This window comes from Aricia agestis, chromosome Z, assembly GCF_905147365.1.
Source record: "Aricia agestis chromosome Z, ilAriAges1.1, whole genome shotgun sequence".
Classification (NCBI taxonomy): Eukaryota; Metazoa; Arthropoda; class Insecta; order Lepidoptera; family Lycaenidae; genus Aricia; species Aricia agestis.
Window position 1 is genome coordinate 11,930,580 of NC_056428.1, and position 17,487 is coordinate 11,948,066.

The following is a 17,487-nucleotide window of genomic DNA, read 5'->3' on the forward strand; positions in this document are numbered from 1 at the left end:
AAACCATAAATACACTTTATATAAGCTATGGGCAAATTAAAGTGTATGCTTAAGCCAATTTATGTTCAAATTTTGGAAGCTTAAATCACTCTCCTCTGTTAACAAAATAGGAATCCCTTTTTTTATAGCGGTCTTTTTGATTAATTATTCTGTATTATTAAAGTTGACTAATCGTGTTATGCTATGAGTAATTCAAAGACAAAGACATAATGAATACTGACAATGAACTTTAATTTCTTAGCTTTAGTCATTGCTGAGAAAAATCGATATCGCTACAGCCAAATTATCAAGGCGTCGTATTAACCAATCAGCAAAGTTTTTAAAATAAAAACTATTGTAAAAACCTTTAAAACTGGCCGATGAAGTGTTAATAACAATCTTTTAATAATTTATTATTAGAGGAAAACTCCAGAGACATTTATTATGTAAAATTTGGTTTTATCGCGGGTGTCACGTTATTTTCGTCTTATTTTTAAGGTCAGAACCGAATTTTCATGGTTCAGATGCCCGCTTCTGGTTTAATGGATCATCGCTTCATTTATTAAATTTCTAAAAATATTCACTTACTAAATGACATTTACACAAAACATTTTAAACCACATACAAAATTTTGTTTCTTTCTAAAATTAGTGCAAATAGGCAAAATTTTCCGTGACGTTACAACATTTATTGGATAGACCCAAAAAGAAGTTAGAACGTCTTATACTTAAACACAAAAACATGATAATATTATAATATTAAACTACGGTCTACGGAAATTCAAGATAATAACCATATTAAATTACTCAATAATTCTCTAATAATGCAATGATTTAGGGTTAAATCAGAGAGTAGGTATATTTTTAAAAAATCCTATAGATAGGTAAATACATGGTACATACCCTGTAGGTAATAGGTATCCAAACTTACCCTGTATCTGACCTAACCCTGGATTTACCCTGATTGGCTCGATAGGAGGCTAAAAAAGCGACTTCGTCATTTTCCACAAAACTTAATATCACTATCACCCGAGGAATAATGCTTATATCGACCCAAATGTAAAAATATCGCCTCGTGGAGGTGAAAAGCAGTATTTAACCGACCTGGTTTCCACCTAACAATACACTTATATAGAAATCTGGAGGCACTTTTAGCACTGGCACAGAATACCTAATCAGGCTGTTGAGTATTTGAGAAGCACTTAGCTTTTAAACTGATATGTACCTACCTATAATAAAATTTTGTTTTGGAAAACTCATGTTTACTCCACCTGGCAATAAATTATACAAAATATAAGTAATAGCTTAAAAATGCGTAGATTTCCGATTTGAAATCTTGATTAAATTATTATTTCTTTAGATATCAATTTACAGATTGTGTAGATTTTAGACTTGATTTTTTAACTATACCTACTTACCTACCTAATAATTCAAAAACGGTAAAATATTTAATTATTATTATTTCATGTAAAAAATTAACCAACAAGATTTGTAGCAGTACGTTTTAATAGATCTATTTATCGAGATTTTTACAATGTTAACTTCACAATAGTTTTATAGTAATCGCGTGACATTTTCTTAGAATATAATTGGTTCTATTTCATTGAGAATACATAAAAGTTAATAAAAATGTAAATGGTTTTCTATCGTTATCGGTGTGATATAATAGTTTATGTTAATACTATACCATATCAGCTCGCCGTTTTTGTCTTATCGGAAAACGCGTAGGCTCAGTAGGCTTACTACAAAACCGTTTTGAGACTCAAACAATCGGACGAGAATGCTGCGTCCTGCTCTAACAACTTCATTTTACGTTTGTTAGAGTAGGACGCAACATTCTCGTACGATTGTTTGAGTCTCAAAACCGTTTCGTGGTACGGGCCCTGCTAACGAAATCCAATATGAGATATGACGTATATAATGAATATATGCCCGGTTTCTGAGGTTTCTGATTAGAAGTTAGCTATTCACTAGCTATTGATTGGCTTATGTCAAAATATTAACCAATCAGCAGCAAACCAGCAGAAATGAACTCCTGCCAAAAAATCTTAGAAACTGAACACTAACTTCGTCTGAAAAGACTTGAACCGAATTTAAAATATTACTGCTTTTTCATAGACTGTCACTGTTTGAGGAAACGACAAGAACACAGAACGACAGGTTTAGCTTTTGGGTGCCAGCATCGTTTGTCAAATAATAATTAATATATTTTTAATCGACTTAATTATTCATAATGTTATTTTTAATTAACTTAAATTCTTAATTAAAGTGATATTTTTCACTGCAGAAACTTTACCCTCTATCTGCATTTCTTAAAATCAGATAGTAATAAGCATTTTTAAATTGTAATTTCTTACACAACTCTAAAACTTTTGCTCATAGGCATAATTTTCATTGTAAATTATGCATAACGAAATATTGCTGTTCATTAAAAATTATTGCACTGTCATCGAATTATGTAATAAAATACGTCAGCAAGATTGTATATTGCGATCTGTTGCCGACGAAAGCTATCATAAATTAATACAGACACCTTAGAGATAGACCATTTATAACATCAGCCATTGACCTCATTTTATAACAATTTAAATAATATTTTGTTAATGAGTAACAACTGTTAACAGAACTGCCAACCCACTGACTAAAACGTCCCTACATTTTAGTTACGTCGTAAATATTTAGTTATAAGTATGTGATTTAATCATTTTATATTTTCTACAATTTAGTCTGTTCATTTTGTTTGTTTGCCCATTGTTATTTATTAAACACTTTTTGCATGTAGTCAGTATACATTTTCACATATTACTGGTGACGAATGGCAACATACTACTTTGCTTTTAATCAGTCTAACCTAACTCTATAGTCTAATACGCACTTGGCCATAAAAACTGTCTGTTGCCACCCAATACTATGTCACAGGTGTACGCGTGTCATATTCCGTCATATTGCGTGTGTTTGTCTATTTATTGACACCACAATCCACATGCAGTCGTGACGCGCCTGCACCGAAGTGTTAATTGCAAGTACCTAATAGACGCCACTTAACTAGAAATCGGCAGAAAAGACAAAAGGTCACAAATTTGCGAAGAAAGGAAAGTTTAGTCTAGTTTTACTTTCACAGAGTATTTGTTTTCAACCAAGAAAAAATAAAAAGCTACTTGTTAGAGGATCTCGTCGTCAAAGAAAAGATATTTTGATTTTTTAATTGAAAATGAAATGAAATTATCTGTTTTATTAAATCGAATAAAAATCCAGTCAATTACCAGTTGGTAACTGTCTAACGCTAGGCAGTTAAATGCGCCGTTGAATAGATAAACTCCTGACAAAAATCCTTAGCTTTAGGCTACGTTTCCACCGGAGACGAGCTAAGCTGCGTTGCGAGGAGTGTGTCTTACAAGAACCAATAGAAGCGTTGCACTAAATGCTGTCAGGCAAATGAAGCGTTACTATTGGTTCTTAAAAACACATTCCTCGCAAGTCGCAACGCAGCTTAGCTCAGATCCGGTAGAAACGCAGCCTCAAATTTTCCTGCAGTTAGGCTAATGTAACAAAACCCTAAGCTTACGTAACAGCTGTCGCGTGACCAAGCCCATACTTCATTCAGCCTTTCTATACGCCAATTCACTAGATTAATCTACTTGACTTTAACATTTCATTTAAAGTAGCTTAGGCTATAGCTTGATAATCCGCAGTGCGCTATTTCTAAGGTTTTGTCGGCAATATTTGTAAATGGTTGTGAAGATGATATTAAATATGGATACACCTAAAATGTTGTCAAGTCTCAACTATGTACCTACTTGTAAAATTTAAAATTGGGCTTTTGGCACTGACACGAGGGTGTAATTTTGCCCATAAGTATATTAACTTTATGATTTTGCCCTAGTTATACAAAAGTACTTAATCGACATTGATTCACAGCTATGATTAATAATAATTATTGTATGTACTGACAAATTATCACCGAAGCCTAAAACATTACCTCTTTGCCTGCGGTTGTTAAAAAATATTCAAAAAACGGTTTTGTAATCTTGTTACATGTTAGTAATAAAAAAGTAATTATATAATCACGATAAAGATCTAAAAAAGGAAACGGTAGTCAAGTAGGGTAACGAAACAATAGTGCTGTGGCCAGCTGTTGTAGCAGGTGGGAGTTAGGTACAGAGTATGACTATAATTGTTGACTACATGACTAGGCGTAGCGTTTGATTTTCGACTACAGCGTAAAAAGGCTAATGAATTCGATGTATTCTATGACATTGTATGTTTACTTGTAGCACGAAACTCATCTGAATTTAATAGTATATAATATCATTGTATGTTCCTCGCCTATATTAAGTATAACTCATTCGATTTTAAAGTAAATAGGTAATATTTAATCCAGATAACATACAGCCTGCATCGCTTGGGTAGACGTAGTCAATATTTACAGTTAAATCTATGTTCAGTTGTTCTATAAGTTTTAACCTTAAAATCTCGTGGAAAAAAAACAAAGAAATCTACACAGTATGAAAAACATTAGGAACAAGATTTTGAGCGTAATCTAACTAATGAAAAAACAATAAATAAAATCTAATAACCTACACAACATAATATTTGTGAAAAACTACATTCAGTCTCTACTAAACTATAGATAGAGCTTTCAGGAATCTGTAAATAGTCTGGAGGCGTTATTGGTGTTAATACATAGTTCGCTTTTAAAAGAGATTTTACGACCTGACGAAATTGAGTTTAGACATTCGGGTTTAATAGCCGAATATTTATAAAACAGATCGTTAAATTCTATATTAAAGACGATTTATTATTATGTTTTTGGACACTTTATAGAAATTTATAAAATCTGAGGAAGAAAATAAAATGTTAGTTTACTCGCAATAGTTATATTAAGAACACAGACATAGATCAAGATCTTGATCTATGTCTGTGATTAAGAATGTAATTTGATTTAGTGACCCAAGAGCCAGCTAAAGTAAAGGCAGCCTAAACTCCATAGTCGCTGGAACTCGTAAATATATTTAGCTTTTATAAAATGACGAAGGTTTGCCTGCCCTAGACGCCAACTTTAGGCACAACACTTGATAGCTATTAAAGGTTCTTTAAGTGATGCACTCAGAGACGAATATTAATTACGTAACTGTAATTAAATGCAGATTACAACACAAGTTCCATGCATTATCTGTCAAACTTTTCATTAAATTGAAGCTTAATAATCATTAAATAATACTTAGTGAGTTTCAAAAACCAAAACACATTTAATTAATTCAACTTTATTAATCTATAAAAAGGTTCCAAAAATACATTTCTCTTACCCAAATACATTTTACAACGAGAGACAACACCAATTAATGTGAGTGTTGCATTTACGTTTGGAAGGGGGTAGCGTGGCGGGCGGCGCGTGGGGTGGGTTAGGGGGTGAACCTCCCTGTCGACCCCCCAGCGGTTAGAGCGTGGGGGTAAGACGGCGTGAATGGCGGCCGCAAGGTCACGGACGCCGGAAATGGGTTACGGGCGGCGCCCTATCGACCCGCGCCGTGTTGTTTATGCCGACGCAGAGCCTGGATTTTGATGTTCAGGCTGAGTTTTACATTGCACCAGGAAGGTATAACTCAGCCTGGATTTTTGAAAGCTGATAAATCCGTGTATGAAATATTAACGCGACTGCGCCTGGGGGGTAAAATTTAGGCTCAGATTAAGTCTCGAATCTTGATTCGTATTGTAACAGTAAATAAATAAATCAGTAAGGTGAAAAGAAAATGATTTGCCTCTTTCAAATCGGACGAGAGAAATGAGATGATAATAATTAAGGGTTAAACTTAACCCAGACTAATGCAAGCGGGCTCAAAGGGGCAAGGGCACTGCATACAAGCTTACAGGCTTCATTAGTCTGGGAATGAGTGAAAGAGACAGTTGCAGCTATTGACTATGCCTACGCAGAATAGCCTGGATTTCGATACAGGCAGGGTTGAAGAACAAAATTTAGGCTACTTAGTAAGCTACCGCCCGCTACGCTTACGCGTATACAGCAATCGTCTTCAATCGCGTATAATTGTGGAAAACCCCGGAAAAGTTAGTGTTGGAAGATTGTCAAACTTTTTCAATTGCAACTATTTTCCAATTTTTAGGTACTTCTGTAGAAGCGTTGGAAGCTGTTCATATAGGTATGTAAATATTTTTTTCTGCAACAAAGCTTTTAATCTGCAACAAAAATTACATTGCGATTTGCGTTGCGATGCGAATTCGCAGTTTTGTGTGGGAGTCCTAAGGGCTATGTGATATGTCTGTGCTCTGTGCCCCTGTGACATTGTCAAAATAAATCGCATTGTATAATACAAAATCACTGCACGTCAATGACAGAGTAGACAGAATGATAGAGTATGCCGACTTAGAACTGATGTTGACATTTTTAAATTTGACGTATTGTGACGAAAATCGTCGCTAGGGTTGTTAACTTGTTACATACGAATTTAAAACTATGACATATTCGATGGACGTGTTCCTCTTTGGTCGTATTGTTGTTTGTATTTTGGCACATGTGATTAAAATTGTCAGAATCCAATTTTGAAAACTTTATTTTTAATATTTAAAAATAAATTATATCAGCCAGCGCGAGGCATTCCGTTCATAATCCTAGTGAAACCCGACGAATTTGACAGATATTGAAACCTGTCCGTCTCTTTGCAGTCGAACTACTGGTCGTTATGTCTATTGTGTCAATGAGTAGTAACTGTTGCCATGTGGAGCGTGCTGCGTGATTCAAATACATAGTGTGTATGTACGTGTACATAATGTATGTGTGTCGGCCATTCATTATGTTTTTTTCTCGGGCGGCGAACTCACGGCCTTGCGCCTACGCCGATACGTTTTAACGCATTTAGAACTCTATATATAATGTTAATAAATCTTAAAATACCTAAAAATATTATTAAAAGCGAAGTTTACAGAGCTTTTTGAATAAAATACTTTCTAACAAACTTGTTATAAGTATTTAAAGTATAACCTTTATCATCGCTGCAACGCACGGGCTATTTTGATTTTATGACACAGAGCAAACGCAGAGAATACTAAGGCCTGTTTCAGCACTTCCTGATAAAGTGCCGGATAGGCTATCCACAACTTATTTGACAGTTTCTCAATACTTTGGGCCTATCAAGTTAAGTGGTGGATAGCCTATCCGGCACTTATCAGGAAGTGGTGAAACAGCCTCTAAGAATAACGAAAACCAGAATTAATAAGAAGCTGTGTTGTGTAATATTTATAATAGAATAAATTTATTGTTAGGTCGAGTTTTTTTATTGTTAAAAAAGCTGCTAAAAATTAGGTATTTACCTGATCATGTTACTTAGAACATTAGGTATGTTACTATGACGCCTATTAAGCAGCTAAACAATATTTTTCCTGGCCACACGTGTAATAAATATTATAAGATACGTTATATGTACAGCTATATTTTTACAGTAGAGCGATAATGGTGTGTGTAAATAACAATATAAATAGTTGATAAGCAACACGCCACCCAGTCTCGGGCGATATCAGCGTCTATTACGAGACGTTTACACGTATTCGATATGCTGGATAGTGTCAAAGAACCTTAAATCAATACAAACTATCTAGAAGATGGTAATCAAAGTAGGTAATTTCTCGCTGTATGTTCCTTGTGTTCTACGTAAGGTTTGATCCTAAAAACTACACAACGGATTCGGACGGGATTATTTGAATAGAGATTTTATATGTACAATACATGCGTAATATAGTAGAGAAACACAATTTTAGAAGTCAGAGTTGCTTATTATTGGCTTTGAACTTGTAGAAATAATCGTCAATTTTTATTGACTACATAATAATTCTTTTAATGCCGCGAGAGAGTTATGGTGTGAAGAAATTGGAAATATTTTTTTTCAGTCACGATAATTCTTACGAAGTTACACTAGTAAGTACTTACTCTACATAATAAGGATCTTACTTACCAGTCTACGAACTGGCTGTTCGTATTAGACATATTTACTGCAAATCAGCATATTTACTGCAAACATTATATTTATAACAGCAACAAGACAGCAACGAGACAGTAACAGAAACGGACACTATTGTGAATTGAGCGTAATTTTTGAAGCCTGAGTCACAGATCATGAGTCAGTAAGATCACGAGATATTTCCTCTTATGTAGCGCGAAGAAAAGGCCTTCTTTACCTAAGATTATATTTAAGAACAAAGAATGTTAAATGACGAATATTTGTGGAACCATTTTGTTGTTACTGCTAATAAAAGTGCGTAATAATACTATTAGTAAATTATTTTGAACAATGCCGTTTAAACACCGTAATGGGCACCTAAAGATAAACTATACATACATAATATAGTACGTATCCAAAAAAAACATTGCCTATTTAGTATTTATGTACATTTAATAAAGTACTAGCTATTTGACCGAGCCTTGCTCGGTATTCGATAAAACACGAATAAAATTTCATTTTCTAAAAATGATTCCTAGCTAGATCGATTTATCGCCCCTGAAACCCCCTATATACTAAATTTCATGAAAATCGTTGGAGCCGACTCCGAGATTCCAATTATATATACAAGAATTGCTCGTTTAAAGATATAAGATAACATAAATAACAAACTTCTATGGAACACGACAGGCCAAACGTTCTGTTCCATTTTTAAATAAGGCGGGAAGTGGAGGTAACATAATATTATATTTATACATAATATAGTATAATTAAGTATAATTATTACAAGTGAAAATAATAATTAAGTATATCTTTTAAAATCTAATATGTTCATAAAAGAACACTGTCTTTACACAGGTTTTACCGACTAATGGCCGTTTACAGTATTTCAGTAGCAACCACCGCTGGATTGGATTACTGGATTGGAATAATAACCATTAACCAGATATAATGACAGATCGCATTGATCTGCGTATATTTAAATCAACAATACATTACTACAATCGCCAACAGATTCTATCAAGGTGTTTTATGTTATTCCTCTGATACTTGAAAGAGCGTTTATTTTTGTCACAATTAAAAATATTTCAATAAAATTCTCTGCATGATATTACTTATAACAGAGCGAAGTACCTAAATTAGCCTACTCATAGACAAAACATAATCTACACTACTATTATAAAGAGGAAAGATTTGATTGTTTGTTTGTCTTGAATAGGCTCCGAAACTACTGGACCGATTTGAAAGATTCTTTTACCATTGGAATCCTACATTAATTGTGCTGAACATAGGCTAAATTTTATTTTGGAAAAAAAATAGGGTTCCGTAAGATATTTGGGATTTTCGGACGCAAGGTGTAAAAAATTAACCAGAAATGTTACTTTTTTCGCGTACGCTGCCTAAACTATAAAAGATAAAACCATAAAATGTTCTAAGTAATTGTAGATCTTTTAAATATCTACAAAAAAGACCGCGACACACTATACCTATCTATGTTAAGTGAGGCACAATAACCATTATTTTATTAAAAAATCTTGAAATGTTTTTGGACTACATTTAAATGCCTTTATTTTACTCATGACATTAATTATTATCAAAATAAATTATTTCATTACTAAGTACAGTTATTGTAGATAATATTTGGTCTTTGAATGATTAAAATTGGACGTTTGGTTTTAATGTTATGGCGAAAATAAAATATTACGATTTCTGCTGCACGTTGTGAATTGGGCGTCGTCAAGGCGCGCCGCGCGGGTGTGCTCGCCCGGAGAGTCCACGTAAATATTAATTATTATTACCTCGATCATGGGAATCGCAGACACAATAGATTTATAATATAATAGTTATGCGACAGCCGGGTGCCGCTTCATTAATGGGATAATATTATAGTGCTTCATTAATTCATTTCGTATAGTGTAAACCATTTTTTGTTCTGCTTAACATAAAGATTAAGTAAGAAATAAAGATTGAAAAAAAATCGAGCCGCTAGTATTTAATAAGTTAGAAATCATATTGCGATTAAACTTTAATTGCAAAAATTCCGCATAAAGAAATACCGTTTTGCTCGTTTTGGTCGACCTTAATGATTTGAAACATCGCATTTACATCCACACAACCAGTTCTCGCGGTACAGGTTTATATTTTTAGCTAAATTAGTCAGTAGCTACTTTGTATATCCCGGAATAGGGCTGCCACTGCAGTCTGCATACACTCTTTATACAGTGTGTAACAAAAATAAGTAATAATACTTTAGGGTGTGTACGTGTCCCTTGTAGAGAGTTTACTGTGAAAGTAGCAGCGCTGAAAGACGAAAATTTTTTTTTCACTTTTGTATGGGCAAGCGCCCGAGCGTCACGAGTTTCCCCATACAAAAGTGAAAAAAAAAATTAGTTTTTCAGCGCTGCTACTTTCACAGTGAACTCTCTACAAGGAACACGTACACACCCTAAAGTATTATCACTTATTTTTGTTACAACCTGTATATGACATCTCGACTTGTTACAGAAAATCAGCGTCGAAAAGCCTTGTAGCGAGTGTAAAATGTTATTTTTACCAACTTTAAAAAGGAAGAGATTCTATATTCGGCTATGTGATTTAATACACTCGTATATCTTTAAATTATTATCATCTTTTCAGTCTGTAGAATAAGTACACTGCAATCAAAAATATAATGATAATAATTATAATTATTATCCTCTAGACCTAGAGTCTAGACATAATATTACATACGTCTTTCGACGCTCGACTCCTTGTTTTATCAGGAGAACTTCTTAATTTCTTGCGAGTGCCGAGTAGTAGCTTGTTTATCCCAAAAATCAGGCTTTTCCTCCAAAATCTAGTAGAGACAACCCTGTTGAAAGTGCTAACTTGAGTGTTTGTGCAGGTGGGTCTTTGTTCTTCAAATTATCAGGACACGTCGCCGATCCTGGCTACACTTTGTTGTCCTGTTTGTTTTATGTGTTACGCAACGGAACACCAGGTTTTTAACCCCCTGGGAACAGAGGGGTGTTATGTTAAACGTGTCTGTGTGCAACGTAGCTTTTTGTAATGTCTTCTAAGCATTCTTCATCATCAGCTAGTTCTATGATTTTAGATTTAAAAAATATTCTGTTTATTTCCTGAAAGTTTTAACATTGCTTATTCTCGAAGATTTGTAAAATACTTTGATGATATTTTTTATTTTAATTAAAGTCGTCCTATCCTTTTTTGTCTCATAAGAAATTATTTTACCAAAGAATTTTACTGTTTGTTTGTTGTAGCCATTCTTTTAAAAATCTTCACACATCCAACTCTCAGAATCTATTTCAAATTCAACTCTAAATGAAAGCATATAATAGACAAATATACGACCCAACACACATAATGTAAACAGTAATTTACATATTAAATTTTATTACCGTGTATGCATCCACACATGCATTACTGAATGCACACGAATTAAAATCTATTTTTAATGTTGACGCGGTCCGTCCCACATTCTTATCTCTGTAAACAGTCCTACAGATGGTAAGAATAAGACATCAATACAATTATACCAAGGATAGAATATATGGGCAAGACGTGAACAAAAGAATGAAGCTTTTAGTACGAAATCGCAAGAAAAAGGTTGATGATTTCTAAAACAAAAGAATTAAGAATGTATCAAAATTTATCAGGTTTTGATTGTATTGGTAATATCACTATGTCTTTATTAGAAATTTTAACATGTTTCCTCAAGTTTAAACTAATCCAATACAACTATTACAACATTGACAAACAATGATATAAGTACAATCATTATATAATATTATGTACTCTCAAATCAATTTATGATAGCACTCGTGAATTAACACTCTCTTAGAGTTGCAATAGGTGTACAAAAACTAAACAACAGGAAAAAGCCGTATAAGGAAAACCGAACATGAGAACTCACAACATATTATGACTAGAATTAAGATTGTAAGAACGTTGTTACTATGTAATTCCTTGACTACAATACATTACAGACGCTCTAATTAGATGGACTACGTAAGTTAGTCCGAAAATTTGTAAATAGGTTGGGTTTTGGCAGTTTATAAATCATATCTTCTTGCATTTTTTTTTCTGGATCGAAACAACACATACTTTGCGGTTTAAGTTAAAGGCATAAACCGCAAAATATGTGTTGTTTCGGAAGTTTATTGGCTTCGAAATATCCCATATTTTAGACTTGTGATAAGTTGACGTGTTCTGTTCCTGTCTTTCGGTGACCAGGCCAGGACGGGACTGATGGAGAAAGGACTTTTCACATGCATGGATGATTTTGGTCTGATGATCAAACTTGGAAACAATATTTTTCAAACGCAGGAACCGAATTGAACCCACGAGATCCGAGTCAAGAGCCTTGCTCTAATGTGTCTTGCTAGTTTAGTTAGTGGTTGTATACAAGTTGCTCATGGTAACATCATGTTCCAGCACATCAAATGATCTCGGCGCGCCTCCCCAGCGAGGCGCTGGTCCAGCTGGGGCAGCTGCAGCTGAGCCACCTGCACCCGCCGCCAGCCATGACGCCGGAGTTCCTCGCCCCGCCCCCGCGCCCCTACCCGCGGTACCCCACTCGGCGGCGCGAGGTGCCCCCGTACTCGCCGGTGCCCGGGGCGTACGCGCACTTCCTACCCCAGCCTAACTTCCCCTACCTGTACCCGCGGCCGAGACCCAGCTACCCGCTGCGGCCGCGGCCCACGTCGGGCTTCGTGCCGCCGCCGCCCGCACCGCACTCGCCCAGCACGCCGCCGCTGCCCGTGCCTGTTGCGCCGGCACCGCAAGCGATAAGAGAGGTAAGCTAATATATTTGTTTTTACGGATCAAAGCCCACCACATATTCGCACAACTGAAACTGCGGAACCAAGACCTTATAAACATTGTTTGTGTTTCTCATTTGAGCCAAGTTCAAACTTGTACTCACAAAGCATTCAAAATTAAAACTTTTACTTTATTTGAGCACCATGTAATTCATCCCTTCTCAATTCCAGGAGCCGCCTCTATCTCCTGAGCGCGGTGCACCAGCCCCCTACTTCTGTCGAGGCGCCCTCATCCGCCTGGAGAACGGCACCCTGAGGCGGGTGGAGGAGATGAGGACGGAGGACTTCGCGATGAGCGCGGAGCACAACGGGGATCTGGCTTTGACGCAGTGCACTCTACTGCGGCTGGAGGAACGCGGAGACAAGATCGCGCTAGTGCTGGCGTATGACAGGAATCGCTCGCAGGTAACGCATCTTTCATCAAAACCACTAAAAGTTATGTAGTTATGTAAAGACAAAGTACAGACCTGGGGGCACGGGAGTGCCCCAAGATGAGCCATGGATTTTTTTCTCTCTTGGGCTTACTGTCAATACAGAGTTCTGATTGAAACAAATCTGCATTTTAATTTATTTATTTCCTAAATCATTTCTTTATTATTCGTAGTTTTGCAGGCATAACTGTAAATTTTTAATTCATCCTAGAGGCTTCCAATATTATTGTGCGAAATAAGTTTAATTTTATTAGTAGCAAGACAAGAAGACTATAATATTATCCTTGACAAAGCTTTCTGGACGTCACCTTAACTGACTTTACCAACACACCTTCTGGATAGCAATTCTCCTGCCAGCTCTAATTATTCCTTTCTCATTCCAGGTGGAGCTGGAATCAACAGCGGAGCATCCGTTCTTCGTGTACGGACGAGGTTGGGCGTCGTTCAAACCCGAGCGCACCCTGGCCCGGTACGGCCTGCACGTGCCGAGGCTCCAAGTTGGGGATGTGTGCGTCACGTTGGTGGAGCGGAAACACACCACCAGCGCTCCCATGCCACCGCAGACCCAGCCAGAAAACCTGAGTGTGAAGGAGGATGCCAGAAAACGGCGCTGGTCTATAGCGGACGAGGAGCCTCCGTTAAAGAAACGCTGAGTGATACTGTATGCCGTCGCCACGAAATGAAGCCGAGACCAAGTCTTGAAAAAGGGCTGAAAGTCTTAAAACCAAGGTCTCGTAACCAGAACTTAAAGTCTTGCAACCGAGATGGTCCTGTGACCAGGAACGATTTAAAGTCTTGTGACTGCGAGAGTCTTGTAACCAGGACTGAAAGTCTTGAAACCGTGACTAAAAGTCTTGAAACCGAGATGGTCTTGTAACCAGGACTGAAAGTCTTGAACCGTGACTAAAAGTCTTGAAACCGAGACTGAAAGTCTTGTCATCGCATGTGTGGATGGCCCCAGTGACTATGTTCGTTTTAGTTTCTTCAGCGGTCGATGTAGATACGCTTACGGAAACTAGGTGCTTTTTTCTGTCGGGTGCTTTTCTATACGAGTTTGTGTATATTGTAAATATAAGTTAAGTCTTTCGATGTGATCTTAATGTACGGCTTTGGTGTTCCTTCCAAATAATTTTGTTTACTTACGTATTGTTCAAATTAAGAATTTTATTGAGCTACAAAGATATTGTGAGAACTAGATGCGTCAACACAATTTGACGAAATGTACCAAAATGGTTTATGTAGAAAAATTATAGTATTTTATTGATTCCATTGTAAATATTATACTCATTTGTGCAATATTTGCGTACATCTTTTCACCTAAAGTCGTACAATACGATCGAACTCTGTTCATAATATTAAAAAGCTCTCGACATGCTCAATAGGTGCTAGTATTTGCAATGTATTATGAACACAAGTGACAAGACTTCTCTATGAAAGGGCGTTTTTAGTCTTGCGGATTTGGTCAAGCAGAAATTTGCTATTTTAAAGATTAACGGATAAAACATTGTATGAAATCCATATTATATCAACTGTAAAAAGGTCGATTCGTGCGTGACCAAAAATGCATGACTCTTATGTCCGTTTTCACCAAACGCGCCCTAATGCATTAGAGGCTGTTGGTGAAAAAGGACATATTACGCCCAAACTCACAAACATCTGACATTGTTCGGGGTGGAATCATGCGAGCACAAATGCGTATCAGATCTTAATATAGATTAAATATTGTGATAACTTATGAGATTCGTCATTCGTTGCGACGTAGAGCGGTACAATGAACATTAGTTTAGACATTTTACTTTTCGACTGATTTCTGACGCGCAGTCATTCGTTTTTTATGGTTGTGACTGCACATATCCTTCCTTTATCGCGCTGCTCCGAGGTTCCTCGCTAATCTGACAAATCCGGTCTAGCTAGTAATACATACTGTAAAATCGTTCGCGATTAGATGCCATCTCTATTGGTTTTGACGTCCACGTGTGATACACAATTTTTCTATGAGAAAATGTATACATAATAAAACACACAGTCTGTGATATTTTGTAGTTATTGGTCAATGTAGGTATGAAGTATTGCTTGAAAAAATTAAAAGAAAAAATATTATTAGTATAGATAAGCATTATCGGATAGTCTATATAGTGAATGTATATTCGAAAGATTTACGCATAAAGAAAATAAAACTAAAGATATAAAGTAGAATCTGTGATTAATATTATATCGCTGTTTGTAACAAGCGCAAGGCCATATCATTAACGATTTGTTTTTAAATTTAAAGTAGAAGTGTTAAATGTTGTCTCAAAGTATTTCGGTGTAATACAGTTAATTTCATTTTTATTCGGCTAACAAAACTACGTCGATGTTACAGAATTTTAGGCGCAAAAAAACTTCCGATAACCGTGTCCAAATGTTCCTACAAAATGATTACTTTTCATACGATGTATACTTAACACTTGGTACGCAAAATATTGTTTAGAAAAACGCACGGTCCTGTGCCTGCGTGTATCGCCAAATTCATTATTTATCTGCTGGGTATAAGTAAATAGGCTGAAATAAATTAATTAAATATGCCACATCTAGGCTTTCTCTATGTCCTAGATTGATTTTTGTCCATCAGTTCTGATATTGTAAAGAAGTCGTTGTCTATGGCAAAATATTTTTCGACAGAAGTTTATCTATTCACTAGAACCTACACTCACTAGAACTTTTGATTGGCTAACGTCAAAATATTAACCAATCAAAAAAAGCGGTCGCAAAGATAAATTCCGGTCAATAAAGATCTTTGGCCATAGACAAGGACTTTTTTCAGTGTTTAGACTCTAGACTCTAGAGACTATTTACTTGGCTCGCAGATGTGTCTATGGTATGAATCCGGGTTGCTGTCGCTCGAATCAAACGCACTTAATGTTAAACAGTTTCATTGTACCATGGATTGTTACGTGCTTTTATTTGTATGTTGTAATATATTATGTAATCGTAGTTTTATCGACTTATTTGTAATTATCAAAGATCTCATTTTATTAATCGGTATTTCTAACAAGGCGCTTCATTAGATCATGACTATGCCTACCTCACAAGGGACTCCCGCGTTGTCGCGGCCGAGTCGCAAACAAGTCTAAGCAAGATCTCAATTTGATGAAAAATAAAACTTTTTAAAAGACTGGGACGCTTTACTGAATGTTGTGGGAAAGTAGTTTCTTCGAGGTTATTACTTAAATTATGAAGTAAGAGCATTTATTACGGGCGCGAGCCTTTAGGACGGACGGTTTAGTACAAAATTCATTGAAAGTATTATTTGTCAATATCCAAATTCTGGAGGATATTATTTCATTTTACAACTGAAAGGTGCTACCGAGGGGTTCGGGCGCTTTGTGGGTTCCGACAGTTTTGTGTGTTTTCCGATTGCGGCATAACGCTCGACGTTGAATGTGTCAACTACAGCGACGCTTCGAGCTTTCTCAAAATGACTTATTATAGTCACATAGTGAGTGTGGCAAAGTGCGCTACTCGGCAAGTATGCCATATAGCTACAATTAAATGAAAAATAGCTATGTATAATATGGCGCACTTGGCGGGTAGGCGCACTTTGCCACACTCACTATTTTATTCACGTTCTTGTTAAGCATTCGCACACTTCGGCGTTGTGCGCCACTAAGTCGAATTATGCTCTATAATTGGAAAACACACTTTGTTATTTAGTAGTTATTGGCTAATCCAGGTTCTTCCGCGCCTTTTGTTGTTCGTTTAGCGTCAATTATTTTTAATTGTGTGTGATTTAACAGCCAAAGGGACTAGACTAGCAAATTCCTAATTTAAAAAGTTAATAAAAGCAATCTATCCCTTTCTGCAAATGTTGTCTCTGTCATGAGATTGCTTAGTCTATTCCCTGAGTCTATATATTAATTCTTTTGTGTTATAACTTCACATTTTTGTATAAAACTTGCACATTTGATTTAAATCACTTTTTAATAATACAATTCAAATTTTTAAGTCACAATCCTTGTAAACTTAGATAATTTACTTAACTATTCCATATTTGTTTAAACTATTAAGGAATTGTGTCAAAGGCTACTGAGATCAAATATTTAACTTCAATTTCTAACAATTTTTAAACACAGTGTTGAATTTTAGTACTGCAGCCATCTTTATATGAATACAAAATAGCACAGTTTAATTTTTACCTTTGACATAATGACGATACTGTTACATCTACTACTGATATTTATAATTCTTCACTTAGTTCGTAGTGCCCAAATCAGAAAAATAAAAACTAAAGTTGTAATGTACGGTTTCTATTGTTTGGTATGGGTTACGTTTT

At 35.8% G+C, this 17,487-nt stretch overlaps 1 protein-coding gene across 2 annotated transcripts in view; it reads left to right on the forward strand.

Moving 5' to 3' along the window:
* Positions 1 to 15,709, forward strand: part of LOC121738961 (ataxin-1) — a 35,472-nt gene extending 19,763 nt beyond the window's left edge. Inside the window, exons 2-5 of one of the 2 annotated variants that reach the window (XM_042131251.1) lie at positions 6,098 to 6,133; positions 12,359 to 12,720; positions 12,916 to 13,149; positions 13,559 to 15,709. In XM_042131251.1, the coding sequence (XP_041987185.1) occupies positions 12,367 to 12,720; positions 12,916 to 13,149; positions 13,559 to 13,828 (858 nt within the window). In that variant the 5' untranslated portion in view covers positions 6,098 to 6,133; positions 12,359 to 12,366 and the 3' untranslated portion in view covers positions 13,829 to 15,709. The remainder of the gene's footprint in view (positions 1 to 6,097; positions 6,134 to 12,358; positions 12,721 to 12,915; positions 13,150 to 13,558) is intronic. The other variant, XM_042131250.1, reaches the window with a different exon arrangement.
* The last annotated feature ends 1,778 nt before the right edge of the window (positions 15,710 to 17,487 follow it).